The following is a 20,449-nucleotide window of genomic DNA, read 5'->3' as shown; positions in this document are numbered from 1 at the left end:
AGATTATATAATATAATTCCAAAAAATAAAGAGGGCCATGAAGGCCCTGTAAGGCTCACCTGACCTTTTGACCTAAAAATCATCAAGATTAACATTCTGACCAAGTTTCGTTAAGATATGGTCATAAATGTGGCCTGTAAAGTGTTAACTTGCTTTTCCTTTGATTTGACCCGGTGACCTAGTTTTTGACCCAACATAAACCAGATTCAAACTTGACCTAAAGATCATCAAGATTAACATTCTGACTAAGTTTCATGAAGGTACAATCATAAATGTGACCTCTAGAGTGTTAACAAGTTTTCCTTTGATTTGACCTGGTGACCTAGTTTTTGACCCTACCTGACCCAGATTTGAACATGACCTATAGATCATCAAGATTAACACCCTAACCAAGTTTCATTAAGATATGGTCATAAATGTGGCCTCTAGAGTGTTAACTAGCTTTTCCTTTGATTTGACCTTGTGACCTTAGTTTTTGATCCTACATTACCTAGATTCAAAATGAACTTTGAGATATCAAGATTAACATTCTGACTAAGTTTCATGAAGATACAGTTATAAATGTGGCCTCTACAGTGTTAACAAGCTTTTCCTTTGATTTGACCTAGTGACCTAGTTTTGACCCCACCTGACCCAGATTTAAACGTGACCTATTGATCATAAAGATTAACATTCTGAAAAAGTTTCATTAAGATATGGTCATAAATGTGGCCTCTAGAGTGTTGACTAGCTTTTCCTTTGATTTGACCTGGTGACCTAGTTTTTGATCCTACATGACCCAGATTCAAACTGGACTTTGACATCATCAAGATTAACATTCTGACCAAGTTTTATGAAGATATAGTCTTATATGTTGCCTCTACAGTGTTAACAAGCTTTTCCTTTGACCCCATATGACCTAATATCAAATTCGTCCAAGATTTTATAGAGGGTAACATTCTGACCAAGTTTCATTACGATTGGGCCAAAATTGTGACCTCTAGAGTGTTAACAGTCAAATTGTTGATGACAACGGACGACGGACACAGGGCGATCACAAAAACTCACCTTTGAGCACAGGTGAGCTAAAAACACAAAGGTTCAGTTTTGACAAAAACCTCTTTCCAAGAATAGGCAAATATTGCATGCAAATTTCATAATTTGAATGGCCAAGGCGTTTTCCCTTTGTCAGATGAAAAAAAAAAAACAACTTGTAATGGTCATGAGGGTAGAGGAAAACTCCACATGCCCTGCTCGAAATTACTTCAGGTACAATGGTTACTAGGCATCAACCTTTTCAGAAAGTTTCTGCAAGCTGGATGCCTGTCTCATATGCAATGAGCTAACACTCTGAAGAGAGTCAGATATACAATTATTAATATGTACATAGGTATTAGTTACATAATTATATACTGTATAAGTAGTTATTTCCACGGGTCGAAGAGTTAGCGAATTTGGAATTCCATACATTTGGCGTGCGAAAATAATAGCGAATTCCCTTTTTCCAACTTGCGTAAAAATAGCTTTTTGTAGGAATCACTAATGTGTCTGGCGTAATATTTACATTTTTGCCACATGACAGCATTATTATCCCTTATATCGAGCCAGTGAACGTTCATATATAGAAGAATGTGCTACACATAACTAAAATTGTTGTATGTCTTTTCTTTATAAAATAAGTAATTACTTGAAAACGTACTTGCATTTATTAAGGAAAGCAGAATATGCGTAATTATCAACCTGAAATTGGCTAACAATATGTATTAAAGTAAATCCTTTTATTACATTTTGTCAATTTAAGAAGTCAGTATGTTTTCTCGCTTTCATACTCACCTATGCCAGATTATGGTAATTAGCTAAAAAATTGCTAGTTTTGTATCTGTCGACAAATGAATGGAATTAAATCAAATCATGATAATCTTTAAATTACCTTTTTGAAATAATTATAACCAAACAACTTGGGCTTTTTTGTTTTGACGTATTTAAGGCCTAAAAAGGCAGATTTTAAAATGTGTATAGTGTACAGACAGAGACTTTAGTTTACTACTGGTGTTTTTATGTTGGGTTGGCTGATATTTACCCTCGAGAAAATGAAATTCACTAATATTTCCACCTTGCTAACTTAACCACTTATACAGTAATTCCTGTATCACATTTTGTAAAGTACATTTAAGCAACGGTCTTATGAGGCTTAAAGGAAAGTACTAGTAGGTTAAACCATTTCATCCAATAAGCTCACTAGACATAGCCAAGGTCCTGATCTGAGAGGTCGAATGTTTGAAACCAGGGCTTTTTAATAGTTATATAACAGATGCCTATATAAGGCCACTTCCCAATCCAAAAAACACTATTTTTTCCCAACTGTGGCAGAGATATTTTCCAAAATACAAGGTAAGATTTCCCAAAATAATGACAACAAATGGTTAAGATTTTGATTACATTTAAGTATCTTCAGAGGAAGCGTTTGTCTGGTATCGATTTTTTTGTTTGCACTATAGCCGAACAGCACACAGAACCACGTGTGAAGCATAATACCAGTCTATTCCGTGATATTTCATGGCCTGGATTTTAGTCCATGTTTCAGGGGAGATAAATTTAATGTTTTTTTAGCATTTACTTCCGGTTGATTATTTTCCCCAAAATTGACAATTATCGTGTATAAATTTCCCAATTTGAAAGGCCAAGGCTTCTTCCAAATTTCCTGATGAAAAGCCCTGGAAACACTTCAGAGGTGATGGACAATATTTCCACTTTCAATCATACTCCAACCCTGATTTATGTTGTAAAGTTGATATTTTAATACTTAACAAGAGGGCCATGAAGGCCCTGTATCACTCACCTGACCTATTGACCTAAAGATCATCAAGATTAACATTCTGACCAAATCTCGTTAAGATATGGTCATAAATGTGGTCTCTAAAGTGTTAACTAGCTTTTCCTCTGATTTGACCCGGTGGCCCAGTTTCTGAACCCACATGACCAAGATTCGAACTTGACCTAAAGATCATCAAGATTAACATTCTGACTAAGTTTCATGAAGATACAGTCATAAATGTGGCCTCTAGAGTGTTAACAAGCTTTTTCCTTTGATTTGACCTAGTGACATAGTTTTTGACCCCACATGACCCAGATTTGAACTTGACCTGTCGATCATCAAGATCAACATTCTGAGAAAGTTTCATTAAGATACAGTCATAAATGTGCCCTCTGCAGTGTTAACTAGCTTTTCCTTTGATCTGAACTGGTGGCCTAGTTTTTGATCCTACATTACCCAGATTCAAACCGGACCTTGAGACCATCAAAATTAACATTCTGACCAAGACTCATGAAGATATAGTCATAAATGTGGCCTGTACAGTGTTAAAAAGCTTTTCCTTTGATTTGACCCGGTGACCTAGTTTTTGACCTCAGATGACCCAATATCGAACTCGTCAAAGATTTTTTGAGGGTAACATTCTGACCAAGTTTCATTAAGATTGGCTAAAATTGTGACCTCTGGAGTGTTAAACAAGCTTTTCCTTTGATTTGACCTGGTGACCTAGTTAATGACCCCAGATGACCCAATATCGAACTCATCCGAGATTTTATTGAGAGTAACATTCTTACCAAGTTTCATTAAGACTGGGCCAAAATTGTGACCTCTAGAGCGTTAACGAGCTTTTCTTTTGATTTGACCTGGTGACCTAGTTTTTGACCCCAAATGACCCAATATCGAACTCATCCAAAATTTTATTGAGAGTAACATTCTTACCAAGTTTCATTAAGATTGGACCAAAATTGTGACCTCTAGAGTGTTAACAGTTAAATTGTTGACGACAGACACAGGGCGATCACAAAAGTTCACATTTGAGCACTTTGTGCTCAGGTGAGCTAAAAAGAAAGAGCTATAAAAATAAATAGATCGGCAACTTGAAAGGCAAACTGAGCAAATCTCGCCAACATCCCGTGACAACTGAATGAGATCTTGTTTACCGGAAGTGACGCGTTCTCCATGCGCCATTCTGTATGACCTAGCTTCTTTTGATGGCAAGAAACGTGTACTTTGTGTCTTAAGACTATTTCACATTAAACTAATGTTGCTTTAGAAGCTATTGTATTTTAAACGTAGTTTTAAAGGTACAAATTGTATCTCCATGCTCGCCGATGTTTGTTTTTACCAAGATAACGCTGATTCATGCTCTGACACGAGATTACAGCCAATTGCCATTCTGTGTACATTATACTTCTTTGTTAAAAAGAACAAGTCAGTACATGCATAATTAAAGAATCAGACAAGCATAGGTCAGGTTAATGTGTTTATATTTAAATCAATCTAAACAGAAGGAAATCACATTACCTGTGAAATATTTTCTCCTGTATCATTATTTCTAAATGATTTTGAAACCGGAGATGGGATATCCCCACACTGTCCTTGCCAAGGTGAATATCTCGGGCTCTTGAACTGGTATGGCTGGTATCTGTTGTTGATACGAGATTGTTCTGTTTGAAATATATTATCTAAATCATTTTGTGAATCCCTACGACATCTTGGCATGAAAGGTCTGCTACCTTTTTCTCGGGTTTGGGGGCAAGAGTCTTCAAAAAATGGAGAACCAGTCAAATTTTGAAAATTCTTGGGAAATAAATTTTGCATGGAACCAGTCAAATTTTGCACACTTTTTGTTTCTGTTGCTGATTCTAACAATGACTGTGCCAAGTTACCCACGTTATCAAGCTGATTAGAAGGATGTTCACTACTTTCAGGAAGTAAACTGTTTTCCTCAGGATTTTGTTGTAACGTTCTTTCATCAGTTCGACTTCGTGGTTGATGGGGATAATTCTCTTCCATTATTATCGGACAGATTTCTTCATTTGAACTTTCAAGATCATCAATGCCTGTTTAAAGAAAAAAAACACATGTTAACTTTAAAACCTGAAAAACTAGTTTCATCCTGAAAGATCACAATTATACCGGTAGAATTTCAATTTCAGGTGTTAGGATTGAAGTTATTTTTTTTTATTGAATAGCTATTATCATGATTATAGGACTGGAGGAATTATTTATCACTTAATAAGGCTTTATCTCAGTTATATTTTGACCATCATGAATTTTGATAGTGAAAAACATTTCCATTTTGTCATTAAAATGCCACAAAAATTATCACTATATATCCCCGTATATGACCTTGGCTCAATTGCCAAAGTGTGAACAGATGCCACAGTCTTGAGACAGCCTAAAAATGTGTAACCATTTGAACAAACTTGAAAGTTTGGTAATTATTTATCAAGCAGTTCATGACAATTAAGAGTTTTTTGCTCTAGTGGCCCCTAAAGTAGGGGCCAAGTGGAACCATTTAAAAAAAAAAGAAGTGTGTTCCAAGGATGCTATAGAATAATTTTGTTGGTGATCCATCAAGCTGCTTTTCATAAAAAGGAAGTTTTTAAAGGCTTTTTTGTATAATTAGCTCTGGTGCTCCGAAGATTTGATGAAAATCCATCTGGCAGTTCATGAAAATCTGTTTCATGTTTTTTCTATTCTTCTTTTATAAGGGACTTAGTGGAACCATCTAAACAAATATGAGAGACATACATCAACCAGTTCGTATTAAGAAGTTTAATTTTACGTTTAAAGCATTTCTGTTTTTAGCACATTGTCAAGCTGTTTAACAAGAGCTGTTCATAAGACAGTGTGCTCCACTATTCGGCGATTTGACAGTAAAATGAATTCATGTCTCAATTTAAAAAATAATTTAAGAATGAAAGGGGCATAATTTGGTCAAAAATACAAATCAGTTATGGGGATTGTTACCACACATGCAGATGATGATGATTATTATAAAGATATATTTTAAGTTTCAAGTAGTTATTTTATATTGTACTAAAGTTATATCCAGTAAGCAAAGATTGCCAAAAAACTTTAAGTATGAAAGGGGTATAATTCTGTCAAAAATACCATTAGAGTTACCAGGGGATTGTAACCAAACATGCAGATGATGATTATAACGGAATATTTTTAATTACAAGTCATTATCTTTTAACTTACCAAAGATATGTCTATAAACAAAACTTTCGAAAAAATTCATCATGAAAATAATTCCAAGTATAACACCTTGGTGACCTTGACCTTGGGTATAATGAGCCCATCACCTGCACATACTTTGTTTGTATGCTGGACAATGTTTATGTGAAGTTACAGTAAGAAATTCCTACGTGAAATTACAATAAGGTATAAGCAATAGTAACAAAGATATGACAGAAAAACAAAGGTTGCCAAAAAACTGTAACCAAGAAAGTGACATGCCGGGGCGAGTAGAATAGCACCCCTATTCTCCGAACAGTGGAGCTAAAAACTTTGCTTCGTTTTTCATTTGCAACAAAACAGAAGACTTAATCCACAATACCTGAAAAATGTAAACATATTATTACAGACCTTGGATCTGAAATAAACCCTGCATTGAAACTATAAAAACCATATTGTCAGAAAGTCTGTCACTCTATATTTCATCAAATTCAAATGCTAAGGTCTCATTCTTTCACTTTCATATATCTTTTATACAGATTTCTTCTGTTGTAGCTGACATAAGCTTTGAAATAAGTTAGATCTATACACAGAGCTCCGAATTTGGCTACTCATAGTCATACTGGGACTCTGTCAAGCGGCAGCATGTCAATACATGCGATCAGCTGCATGCTTAGACGGAGTGGAGGCTATGACTAACATAAACTGAACCATGCAAACAAACTGAAGATGAGTTATACACACAAATATTAAATGGGTACCACTGTCTGCAAAATTTTGCCCACCGTGGCAAATCGGATGAACGTTGTTATCTGCAAACCATTTAGATCCAAGTTTAAGGTGAATATACTTATGAAGTATTATTTATTTCATTTTCAATAAAATTTGTAATGTAAATATCCCTTAATCACCAGAAAAACAGAGGTCCGTACCCCTAGAAAACCCCTAGCAGTCTTGTCTAGAGGTACACACTACATGGGCAGACACTAGCAACCGTGAGTGATGCAAAATACCTTGGTGTTAGCATCACTTCAGATCTAAATTGGAACAAACACATAAACCAGGTCACTTCAACAACTAGTCAAACACTTAACTTCATTAAGCGCAATATTCCCTCCAAACAGCAAAATATTAGGAAATTTGCCTACAAAACCCTTGTTAGACCACAACTAGAGTACTGCTCGATGGGTCACCAGTGACTATTCAAATTACAGCAGTGTCACACACATGTTAAAGCAATTGGGGTGGCGTTCCCTTGCAAACAGAAGGAATGATGCCAGGCTACTGATGTTTTACAAGATTGTCCACGGACTGGTTGCAGTGCCAATGCCATCTTATATTTTACCTCCTACCCGGCTCACTAGACACATGCATTCCCTATCTTTCCGGCAAATTCAAACACCCTGTAATTATTACAAGTTCTCTTTCTACCCAGCTACCATCATTCTCTGGAATTCTTTGCCGGCTGACATTGCTCAGGCACTAGTCTAAATAATGAGACCTCGGGCAGACCGATTTTACATTTTGATATTTTACGTTGTCTACCTAGAGGTCTCAACCAGAAACAATCAAAACTGTGGTGGAAACTGTGGTCTATTGAAATTACGATTTATCAGTAGTCACGATTTTTCTTTAGCCCTAACTGCTTACCTGTTGTTTTAAATCATAAATAGTAAATAAAAAACATAAGAACCTGACATATTTATCAAGAATTTCTGTTGTAAAAAATTTAAACCTCTAACGTTTCAATCGTCTTCATGTAATGGCGGTCGGAGGCGTGACCAATTAAAACGCTTCGTGTAGTAATGTGTTTACCGGTGATCGGCCATTTTCCAATATGTAGTACACTGGTGTTAAACCTTGGAAATTTTTTAACTGTCATAGTTTGAATTTTTCTCAAGAAATCTCGGTAATATATACATCATTGAAAAGGAAAAATTACAGGCTTTCTGTGTATGTATTTCTTTTTTTTATCCGTTGCATTATTATAACATAATTCCCGCCCAACGGATTCCATTGGGTGTTACTTACGCAAAGAAGAGGACAGTGCTACCACATTCTTTACCTTTTCTGGTTTGTACTCGGAGGCGGATATCGACAAGTCAAAATAATATAACGATATTCAACTCTCGAGTACAATTATTTGGACTACTCAGGCACCTACCCTGGACCAGTTTATGCAAGGAGTAACCAGACTGGGCCAGGACTTCTGAGTGACCAGGCTGTTTTTAATCCTTTTACTGTACATTTCGCCTTTTTATTAGCACTATCAGCTTTGTCTCAAATTCTCACAAATACTTTATGTATTACTTTATTTCTCCTGTACATTCCTGCTTTTAAACTCTTATGCACTGACGCGCACCTGCATAAAATACTCGCAAGGGTGTCATGCAGTATTTATAGATAGATAGATAGATAGACACTTCCATTTGACATAGGTTGGTAGCGAGGTCCAGAGCCGGGTGGTATGCCCTTTTCTTGTTATTCCGAGCCCCTAAGCCGGGTTTTCAGTGCTGGTCAGTAATAGATTTATGTTTCAAAAGAGTTTTTGCTATAGTTTGATACTCCAACATCTAAACTTATAAAATCCCCATGAAGAAAAATTCTAAGGATTTTTGTAAATGAATAATCCAGGCTTTCACATGATGACCCTAACCCTTTGAAACAGCCAAATTCTTTCTTGTTAAAGCCAAGACTTGCAATCATTTGTACTAGCTCTGAAAAAATAAGGCTTTTTTGAAAAAGTTCTTTGTTAAAATTAAGAACAGATATATTATTGTGTTAGTGGGCCAAAAAGTTTTAAAATAAGTGCTTTCTGTTTTCTGTAAGAAGGTTATATATTACCCCAATGATTTTAGATAAGCAAATTTTGTGCCAAAATTTTCTGTTGTGTATATTTCTATTTTAATGCAAGTAATTCTATTTTGTTTTTATTTTTGTTTAACTGTCATATCATTTGCTACAACATATATAAACTTTAGAAACAGGAAATAGCTGCATGTGCAAATTTTCCAAAGGCTCGGATCAATGAGAAGGCTCGGAATTACGAGAACAAGGCATAATCCGAAAGGGTAAATCCATAAGTTACCCATCAGTCAAGTTACAGCAGCCAGACCTCTATAATCCACAATCTAAATGGCAAAGAGTCATACCTGTCAAGTCTCACAATTTCAACAAGAGTGTCAGGCTTTAGTGTCTCAATTCACGCTGCAGAACGACGTCGTGAAAAAAACTTTCTGTCACTGTCCGAATACTACTACACTAAACATCAGCATTAACAAACCTATTAATGTTTCTTCTATTCTTGCATTTTTTAAAAATGATATACAGTTGTATTTGCATTTATCTTTAAATCAACATGTTTATTTACCGATAGTTTGTTATATATTTATGATCCTGTGTTGGTTTTTTTGTGTGTTTTTTTTTGTAAATCTAAGTCCTGTAAGCGCTTGCTTCGGTATCAAGTCAACTTGTCCCCTAGTCAACTCGTTCCACAGTCAACTCGTCCACATTTTTGTTTAATTTTGAAAAACTTTTTACAAGCCATGTTAAAACAGATCTTTTTAAGCTTGCAGTATTTGTCAAGTTATCAATGTCAAAAATAAAATGATCTACCACTTTCCCCAAATTTCCCCTTACCTTTTTTACCTTATCTAATTAAGTTATTTTGAAAGTTTGTGTCTTTTTACGAACATGAGTCTCAGAATGTTTATATGTTTATGTTAAAGGTGACTGTGATACTATAACTATCATTGGGCAAAATTCTATAATGATATTTCATTTTTCTATATTAGAAAGTTCAAACGTATTTTAATTGTATAATATGCTTTAACAATCATTGACCAAGATTTTACATAAATGATACTCCATCTCGATCACGTACAATATTAGAAAGTTCATAACTGTTTTACATTGTATAATATGCTATAACTACTTTTAGCATCGTTTTTCATGCTTTTGTGAAAATTGTAAATGTTGATGCCCATATGGGCCAAAAGTGCGTAAGAAAATAAACTTGGTAATTTCGTCTCCCAAATTTGGTCAATTCGCACCCCGCCCCACCCCCGCCCCCTTGAAATATTCGTCTCCGTTTAGGTCATTTCGTCCCCACCAACCCCTGCATATTTTTTTTTCATTTCGTTCACGCTCTTTTACTTCGATATAATCACAAGGATCCGTCACATGCTAAGTTAGAGGCAAGCCTCACTTTATGTTTTTTATGGGTGATTTTTTTTACATATAAGTTCTTGAATTTCATCTTAACATTCTTTATCATAGCATGTGACGGATCCCTTATTTTACACACTCTATTTTAGAATTTAATTTAGTGATATTGGAATCTCTTTTATTAATTAACTAAATATAATTAAATCTTTAAAACAATTTAAGTATTAAACGGGGGGAATGCAGGATAGGACTAATGTATAAAATTAAATCAACTTGTAAATTAGAACTTTAGAAAAAAGCTGATCAATGCGGTAAATACAGTGTTACATATTTAGGCCTACACTGTTTGCTACAAAACAGCATATATTAACTATCTATCAATTAATGGATAAACGACAGAAACATATAATGAAGCAAGTAAAGATTACTTTCACTGTTACATGTTAATCCGTCGGTACTATACTACTTTTGTTATAATACCCCGGTATGCTATATTAAGTAGTTGTAGCTAAGTTATTACAATGTAGGCCTATATCCATTTTAATAAATTTATATAGACACGAGTCTGGCTGGTTTTCTTCGCTTGGATATGTCAAAAGAAAAACAAAAAACTGTCAGTCCTCTGCTTAATGAATTTTACTTATCTGGCGTTTCGAATCAGCCTCCAACTCAACCTGTATCGTCTTTTTTTTCAACATGGCGGCAACTCGTAAAGCCACGTGATCATGCACGGACTTTATGCGTGAACGATTTCATAAAGTAAATGTTTGTGTAAGGCATTGTTAAACAAAACGCGCTGTAGTGTAATTATGTGAAAGTGCAGTTGACATTACAAACAGACATGAATTGTAAACCTGGACAGAAAAATATACCGTTGATTATTAAACCCGATATGATAAAAAATGAAACTAAGACACCCATTTGCAAACAAAACAAAAAATACAACAACATGCAAAGTGAAATATGCAACCATATTTTCTAATGATATGCATACATATACATCATTACATCGTTAAAATGGGGAACGCATATCTCACTTTTATATTTTTATTTTTTGGCATGTTTTGGAGATGGAAGTGGGTTTTGGGAAATTCAAGGATTTCGATGAAATTTATACATCTTTACATTTTTTATCATGCCAGGCCTGCGGATAAAACATATATGTCTTCGCCCCAAAGCGCAAGAGATGTCTAATGACAGGGCACTCAACTTTTTGAAGTCCTTCCACTTTATACTAGCTTAAATACAAAGCCTTAGCAAAATTTTCTAAACTGAAAAAGGGACACAACTTTGCTATTCAAAGTGTAAGTCAGTTATAAAACTTGCCATGTGAGGTCATGTTTTCGCGCCATGTGACACATCACTGTCTGATCGTACCGCCTCGGTTCTTTAGGCATACAGACACTAAATAGAAAAATGGCGCGAAAAAAAAAAATAGTATAATGGCGGATACAAATAGTCCTCAGTATTTTGCTCTGTGGAGCTATTTTCCTTAACTTCTTTGCAAGTTTTTTTGCTAAAATCACATGACAGATCAATGCTTGACATGTAGGTAGCATTTTCATCATGAAATAACAACATGACAGAATTTTATATGAAAACTTAGATCATACACCACCACTATAATTTTGGGTCTCATCTTTTAGCTGATTTTGCAGTTTGTGTGTTTGACTGAAAAATTTTTTCAGTGAAAATATTTTTCTTGCATCAAACATGACCCCCACTTTTCTTTTGATTTTCATTTAGCACGGACAATATTCTTCAAGAAAATGTAATTAAGTTACAGACATTTAAAATGGGCCATGATGTGTGCTGCAGTCATTGGAAATAGGTGAATTTTATATAGAATAAATAAGAACAACAGCTATTAAGTGTGTTATAACCTTTAAATTGCTGAGAAGAAATCAATAACAAAGTTTCTTCTTTAATTTTTTTAAAAGCGAAAATGCAACATCCCGTATAAACTGTCAGGTAAATGTGTCAAACGATAATACTGCATATCCTACCTCAGACCTATTTGCCCTCAAGGAATTTACATTATTGTTTGAGAAGAATATCTTACAAAGTGTCGTGTCAAAAAAATACATATACAAAGATCCATCTAAAACTGATTAAAAACCGCAACGACATCATACTGCTTTATTTTAAAACCACATTTCTATTTACATTCACGAGGTCACGTAACCTATGGGTGCTTACCTAAAAGATACTAACTGACCCTTAGTTGTTTCTAGTGTTAACTATATAGGGTATTATAAACATGGCAATTTTTGCTTCATAACTTGTGACACGTTTGACCTAAAACATGACACTTGAATTAAATTAAGATCACCATAATTAGTGCACACTCAATTCCGTCAGGATCTCTATGGTAACTTCAGAGTTATTGCCCTTTAATTGTTTATTTTCCACATATTTGTACATAACAAACTAAACAATTTATAGAATTTCACGAAACTTCTTTCATCTTTTAGCTCGACTATTCGACTGCTCACCACGGCGTCGGCGTCAGAGTCGGTGTCACACCTTGTTAAGTTTTTCGTACAAGTCCACATTTTGACAAAGTCTTTTGAGTTAAAGCTTTGAAACTTTCAACACTTGTGTACCATAACCATGTCCAGTTTTGGCAAGAGTACATAACTCCATCAAGGATTTTGGCTGAGTTATGACCACTTATAACTTAAAAATCTTGGTTAAGTTTTTCGTACCAGTTCACATTTCACATTTTGTGTAAAGTGTTTGACATGTGGCTTTGAAACTTTAATCACTTATTTACTATTATAACAGTCTCTATCTGTAGGCAAGAGAATATAACACAGTCAACTATTTTGGCTAAATTATGGCCCTTTTTGGACTTGGAAATTAGTTGGAAGTTGTCTTACAATTTTTTGTACTATTCCATGTTTTGTCAAAACTATTTGACATATGGCTTTGAAAGTTTGAATAATCGTTTATCATCATGATTTCTATCTGAAGGCAAGGGTACATTACTCTGTTAAGGATTTTGGCTGAATTATGGCCTTTTTTGGACTTGGAAATTTGTACAGGTTTCGTACAAGTCCATGTTTTGTCAAAACTATTTGACATGTGGCTTTGAAACTTTGAGCACTTGCTTATCATCATGATTTCCATCTGTAGGCAAGAGTACATAACTCTTCAAGATGTTTGGCTGAATTATGGCTCTTTTGGACTTGGATATATGGCTTTGAAACTTTGACCACTTGTTTACCATCATAGTCTACATACCTAGGACAAGGACTTTAGCTCAGTTAAGGCCCATTTTGACATAGAAATTAGTTAAATTTTGCATACCATTTGATATTTTGTCTTTTAACTGTTTGATACATTGCTTTGAAACTTTGAACACTTGCTAAGCATCATGGTCAAACATTGCCATATAGTGCAAGCTAGACTTATCCAAATCCTTAAATGCAGGTACATTGTTTGTCTGATCTATTCCTTTTCTTTTGTCTGAACATTTTTGGTAACATTTGACCCTATACTTCTATCAATGCTTCGAATAGTCGAGCGCGTTGTCAGCAGACAACTCTTGTTTCAATGAAAATTAATATCAACATGTTAAGTTGTGTATCCACATGTGGTCACCCCCACTGCAGTGGTCACATCCCCCTCTCTCTCCACCCCCAATATTTCTTTTATTCCTTTTTCTTTTTTTAAACCATGCATGAATTTTATCAACATGCAAAGTTGTAACTCCCCCCGCCTCCCATCTCACTCCTCAACCCAGTCACCCCCACCACCCTGATCACGCACTCCCGACACCCCCACACCCAATCCAACAATTTTTGTTTCATTTTTTTTTATTTTCCATCAATATGTATTGTCAACATGTGAAGATATGTACCCTCATCCGGCCCCCCACCGCCCCCCCCCCGAAAATAATATTATTTAAGTCCTTTAATAGAATGCTCTACTATATGTAAAAATCCATTTCCTGTAGAATTCTGGTTGCCATGACTAAAACAGAAAAACTGCAAAAACCTTCTCCAAAACTACAAGGACCAGAGTTAGATATTTGCTATATTGTATTATTATTGTTTTATTAACCCTTAGCCTGCTGACGGCAAATGATTCCGCCTTTGCGACTAGTGCAGACCATGATCAGCCTGCGCATCCGTGCAGTCTGATCATGGTCTGCACTGTTCGCTATTCAGTCAGTAATTTTCAATGAACATCCCTTTAGTTGATAAACCATAGGGTTGGTTGGTACCATTTTGGGGATTCAGTCTCATAGTGATTTTAGAAAGGTATACAAACCTAGAGTTAGATAATATGTGATAGCATTGTATTGGCGGTAGCTTTTTGTGTGTATATCATCCTGTTTATATGCCTACCTTCATGTGACCCTCGGATACACATTTTGGATATTTGCCAAGTAACAGTTAATTTTTTTTAACACAACCTGACGATATTTTGGTAATATTTAGTCACATTTTCACATTCAAATTTATCTAACTTTTAGCCATGATCATTTGCTTCTCAATGAAAAGTACTCAGCATGCTTAAAATGAAAACTGTGTCATTGCGATATTTACGGAACAGTACATATAGCCGCTGTGATAAATCATACTACTTTTAGAAAAAGTATCAGCTTAATTAGATTAATGTTTGTCCATACAGTTTCATTTAAAAATAAATGCAAAATGTCACAGATCTAAATAGTATTACTCAGTAATGTATGAATGAAGAAAACAAATATCCTTATTACGTAATACCACAGTAATAAGAAAATTAATCATGTGCAATTTTACGAATTTGTCAAAGATGACAATGAAAAACTGTCCAGCTGTAGGGCAAACAGTTACAGAATAGAAAATAAACAACAATTATTGGTTTGCATAAGGATAAACAGGTTGAATAAGAACTGCTTGTCCATTGATAATTCATCCGCAGTTTTCATGAATGGGACTATTTTGTGTAGCACATGAACATCCTTTGGATGTGATTCGGAATAAAATAAAGATGCTATGATTGTCAGAAATACACTTTAACTTTGGTAGCGGGATAAACCCGCAACCAAAAACCATAACCTAAACACAATGTGTTGATATTACTAATCCCCAATGATAACGTGATTCCCGCCGAAACGAGAGAAGTCCATTTTATGATAAATGATAAAATAACAATTCATAATGCTTGCACATTATTTGACAAGTAAATATTAGTGTGTGTGTGTGTGTGTGTGTGTGTGTGTTCGGGTTTAACGTCAATTTCAACAAGTTTTCAGTCATATAAACGACGGTGTCTACTTGTAGCAGTAAGCACAATGCCCAACTTTATAGTGCTGCCTCACTGGAATATCACGCCGTAGACACGTGACATGATACCCCACCCAGTCACATTATACTGACACCGGGCTGACCAGTCCTAGCACTACCCTCTTAATGCTAAGCGCCAAGCGAGGAAGCTGCTAGTACCATTTTTTTATGTCTTTGGTATGACGCGGCCGGGGATCGAACCCTCGACCTCCCGCACAAGTAAATATTAGTATTTGTTTCATTTTAACTATCCAGTTAATAGACTGCAACACAGGTCAGTCTGGTAAAATGCAGGTAACAAATGGATATAAGCAAATTGTTTTGTGAGTTCGAATCCTCATGATGATTTTTTAAAGATTTTTTTCGTTTTTCCTATTCGTTTTCATTTTTGTTCCCTTATTTTCGTTCTTGTCTTTGATATGGTTTGTTTGCATGCCTTTATATAACATAATATTATGTTCGTTATTCACTTAAGTGCATGCGTTTAATAAATACCATCTTTGATATGATGCTTAACCTTTCTCGTCTGCCATATCGGTTTTAGATATTTCTCTGTCGTGTTGTCACATAGCACATGAAGGAATAACAATTAAATGTCGGTGCTGAGTTTCGAACCAACACGGCAAAAGATCCGTTTAACATGGACAGTATGCTTTACCTAATGCTAATTTGTAATTGGTACAAAAGATTTTAACATACTATTTCCTATGTTCCATTTTAATCTATTTATAGTTACGTTTGTAAACATCAAGTTATCGTTGGGGCATAGTATACATTCATGGGCTGTTACACGCCTCATTCGTACATGGTGATTATTTCATTCTTGCAATTTGTATTCAAATATTTCGACATTAAATATAATAAATGTCCAAATTTACAATCGTCATTTTGGAAAAGGCAATCTCTCCCCCAACCCATCCCACCGTCAAAGCAAATGTTAATCGTATTTCTTAGCTCGTCTGATTTTTGGAAAAAAATATACCGGTAGGAGATAAAGTCGTCACTCGGTTGCCGTGTCGGCGTCGGTGTCGGCGTTGGTTTAAATAATTGTTTTGGTCCACCTTTTCTCAAAAACAGTAAGAGCTACAGCTTTGAAACTTTGCACACACGTTTATCATCATTAGGTGACTGTGTAGGCCAAGATCCATAACTTTGATATCCATTATGTTTTACAATAATGGCCCTTCTTGTGAAGCCTCTCGGTCTAAAATGGATTCAAACATGGTCATGATACAGCATGTTAACTCTCTATGTAGAGCTAGTTATGCACAGCTTCTGCAAATAGGCCACAGTAGGCAGTACATCACAGCTGATGCTACAAAATCTCTTGTGGACTCTCTGGTTGCATTGAAAGAAGACTACCGTAACTCGCTGTTGTATGGAATTAAGACACACTGCAAAAACATTAATGTGTACAAAACACAGCGGCCCGCATCATAACCAAGACTCCGCGATACAATCACATCACGCCGGTCTTGAAGTAGTAGCATTGGTTTCTGGTTCAGCACAGAACTGAGTTCAAAATCATGGAACTTACTTACAAAGCCATGTTCAATGAACCTCCCAAGTACATTGTCGATATGCTGGACATGTACAAGCCTCGTAGACACTTAAGGTCGGCAAATGCCCTAGTGTCTTTGGTTGTACCGAGTAGTCGAACAATTAAGTATGGTGACAGAAGTTTCAAGCATGCAGCTGCAAAGCTTTGAAACGCCCCCCCCCGCCCCACACACAGCAAGCATCAGAGATTCAAGCTGTTTATTTATCATTTAAAAAATCTTTGAAAACGCATCTCTTTCAGACATGTTATATAAAATAACAAAGTCTGAAATACTGTTGAAAATGGCGTTAAAACCAAAACAAACAAGAGCTGTCACTAATGGTGACAAATGCCCCCGCAGCACCTTGACCATTGACCTGGTGACCCCAAAGTCAGTAGGGGTGGTGAACTCAATAAGTACTATCAGCATGTGAAGTTTGAAGGTCCTGGGTGCAGTGGTTCGCATGTAAATTGCCTTCATGCAAAAAGTTAACGTTGGCCCCTGTGACCTTGACCTTTGACCTGGTGACCCCAAAGTCAGTAGGGTTGGTGTACTCATAAAATAATATCAGCATGTAAAGTTTGAAGGTCCCAGGTGAAGTGGTTCGCGAGTAAAGTGCCTTCATGCAAAAAGTTAATGTTGGCCTCTGTGACCTTGACCTCTGACCTGGTGACCCCAAAGTCAGTAGGGGTAGTGTACTCAATAAGTACTATCAGCATGTGAAGTTTGAAGGTTCTGGGTGCAGTGGTTCGCGAGTAAAGTGCCTTCATGCTAAAAGTTAACGTTGGCCCCTGTGACCTTGACCTTTGATCTGGAGACCCTAAAGTCAGTAGGGATAGTGTACTTAATAAGTACTATCAGCACGTGAAGTTTGAAGGTCCTGTGTGCAGTGGTTTGCGAGTAAAGTGCCTTCATGCAAAAAGTTAACGTTGGCCCCTGTGACCTTGACCTTTGATCTGGTGACCCCAAAGTCAGTAAGAGTGGTGTACTCAATAAGTACTATCAGCGTGTGAAGTTTGAAGGTCCTGGGTGCAGTGGTTCGCAAGTAAAGTGCCTTCATACAAAAAGTTAACGTTGTGACGAACTAACTAACTAACTAACGAACGGACGGACAGTTGAAAACTAATATGCCGCCCTTCGGGAGCATAACAAACAAAAATAACAAAATCATGACAGGTTTATTTCGTGTTGAGAAAGAGTTTGCTTTCATTTAATAGTGTAGGTAATGTAATTTAACGTTGAGCATAATTTATGGATGATCTTGTTTTAATTACTATTCCTTTAATCTTTTACCAATGTATTTACATGTATATATATATGTATGTATGTATGTATGTGTTCTTTATGTCTTTGTAAAGCACTTTTGAGCGCACATACTTTGTATGAAAAGAGTGCTATATAAATGTGGTATAATAATAATGATAATAATGATAATAATGATGATGATGATGATAATAGTGATAATAATAATTGTAAATACTTGTTTTTTCCTCTTTCAAGTAGTCTCTAGTATCCCTTATTTATCTGGGTTGAACTTCATTGACCAGTCCTTTTCCTATGTTTCTAGGGAATGGAGATCATTTTGCAGAATTTGTGTAACAAGTAAGGATTTCTGCTCAAGACACACATTGGTGTTATATGCAAATTATCTACTGTTACTTTTATTGGAGTCGGCAAATGGTCAAGATAAATCAGAAAGAGACAGTGGACTATTGCTGAACCTTGAGGAAGTGCAGCAAGAGCAACTCGAGTGCATGAGTGACAGCCGTCAACAACGACACATTGGGATCTGTCTTAGAGTTATGACTTTGTGCTCTCTGATGGTAATGAATGGAGTCTATGTATTATTTTATGGTGGTCAACTTTTCGAAAGTGTTAGCAAAATGCACTACGATAATGGTCATTTTTCTGGACATTCTCTAGATTCTTGAAGACCTATTGTGTAAAAGTTATAAGTTTTGTTTCACAGATAAGCTCTGAACCGAAACAATATTGGTTATGACTGAATAGATCATTTCTTTCAAAATAATACGTGATGTAAGAAACTAAGATATGTTCCATCATTTCACAGGCGATGCATGTTAAGGATATAGGCCTATAGTTGCTAGCCTAAGATCTTTGGCCTTCCTTGTACACTGGATCGAAGCGACTGCATTCTTCCATGTACTTGGGCTTGACCAGTTTTAAGCGATAGTTTAAAATATCTTTTTATGACTAGAGCTGTCCTTTGTCAATCTCCTTAAGTAGCCTTGGAGATGCTTTATTAGGATTTTACCCCTGTAATAACTTAACCATGCTATTTCCTACTATGTTCCTTTTAATGGGCTCGTTGTAAATAAGATGAAATTTAACCAAAAAGAAATGAAATCTGAAAGGAAAAGACCCGGGGATTGGGCTTAATATTGTTATATCGTAATGTAAGTAAGTCGTCGGTCTTCCACGACCATCCCAATGTTGATTGCAAAGAAAAAACCCGTGTCCCGAATTCCGGTAAAACCGTTATTTTCTATGCACATATGTATATAATTATGCATATGAAATGTCCGTTTTGGCACTATATTTAGCGTACTGCTGCTCCCCAATTCAATGTGTCATTTCAAAGGTCTTAGTATCGGTGCAAATTGTATATGCCCAGCTACAGTATGATACCTGTGGCTTCATAAAAAAATTATATTGTCATGTCGTAATTTAATACCCAGGAGATCAAATTAGGGCTAATGTTGTCTCTTGTTTGTGAAACGGTGTTATTCAAAGAACATATGGTTTTTGGAATAAAGAGTTTGCATACTAGCTGTGACATTGCGGGATCAAATATATTAGATTGCTTATGGCAAATATATAAGATTGCTTATGGGTATGATATTTTTATGATAAGTTTCAACAAGATAATGCTTTATTTTATAGAGTATTATGAGAGAGAGGTCTGGAAATTGCGATTTTCAAGGGATTACCAGTTTTTTTTTAAGTTGATACTGCTTGTTTGATTATAGTTTTTGCATACGTATCGATCTGCTTATAGTTATACTCGTTGAAGTTTATGTGCTAAATGTCAGATGGTAGTGCAGCTTTCAAGTTTTGGTAGGACATAAAGGTGTTATATGCTGTTTTTTTTATTTTTCTGATTGTCCTTTTTGGACAGTTCTCTTGCTGATTCTGGGTGTGTTCTTTACTTTTGCAGTTATGATATTTGTGTGCTTTGACCAACTAAGATCTTTACTTAAAGTGACACCCTTGTATTTTGTTTATTCTATTAATTTGATAATTGTGCTATGAAATAACTGTGCAATTGTAAATACTTGTTTTTTTTTCTTTCAGGTAGTCTCTAGTACCTCATATTTATCTGGGTTGAACTTAACTGTCCAGTCATTTTCCTATGCGTCTATGGAATGGAGGTAATTGTGCAGAATTTGTGTAACAAGTAAGGATTTCTGCTTAAGACACACAATGGTGTTATATGCAAATAATCTACTGTTACTTTTAATGGA

The 20,449-nt window shown here is 35.7% G+C and overlaps 1 protein-coding gene across 4 annotated transcripts in view; it reads right to left on the bottom strand.

Annotated features, from left to right (window-relative positions):
• The window catches only part of LOC123526490 (uncharacterized), a 47,123-nt gene that overhangs the window by 7,060 nt on the left and 19,614 nt on the right, over positions 1-20,449 (bottom strand). The window contains exons 1-2 of one of the 4 annotated variants that reach the window (XM_045305662.2): positions 9,348-9,447; positions 4,316-4,854 (exon numbers count right to left, since the gene is read on the bottom strand). In XM_045305662.2, coding sequence (XP_045161597.2) covers positions 4,316-4,807 — 492 coding nt within the window. In that variant the 5' untranslated portion in view covers positions 4,808-4,854; positions 9,348-9,447. Of the gene's footprint in view, positions 1-4,315; positions 4,855-6,909; positions 6,947-9,129; positions 9,448-20,449 lie in introns of those variants that run through there. The other 3 variants (XM_045305663.2, XM_053522999.1, XM_053522998.1) reach the window with 3 other exon arrangements.

The sequence above is a fragment of the Mercenaria mercenaria genome, chromosome 14 (genome assembly GCF_021730395.1).
Source record: "Mercenaria mercenaria strain notata chromosome 14, MADL_Memer_1, whole genome shotgun sequence".
Classification (NCBI taxonomy): Eukaryota; Metazoa; Mollusca; class Bivalvia; order Venerida; family Veneridae; genus Mercenaria; species Mercenaria mercenaria.
This window is presented reverse-complemented; position numbering and strand designations above follow the sequence as displayed.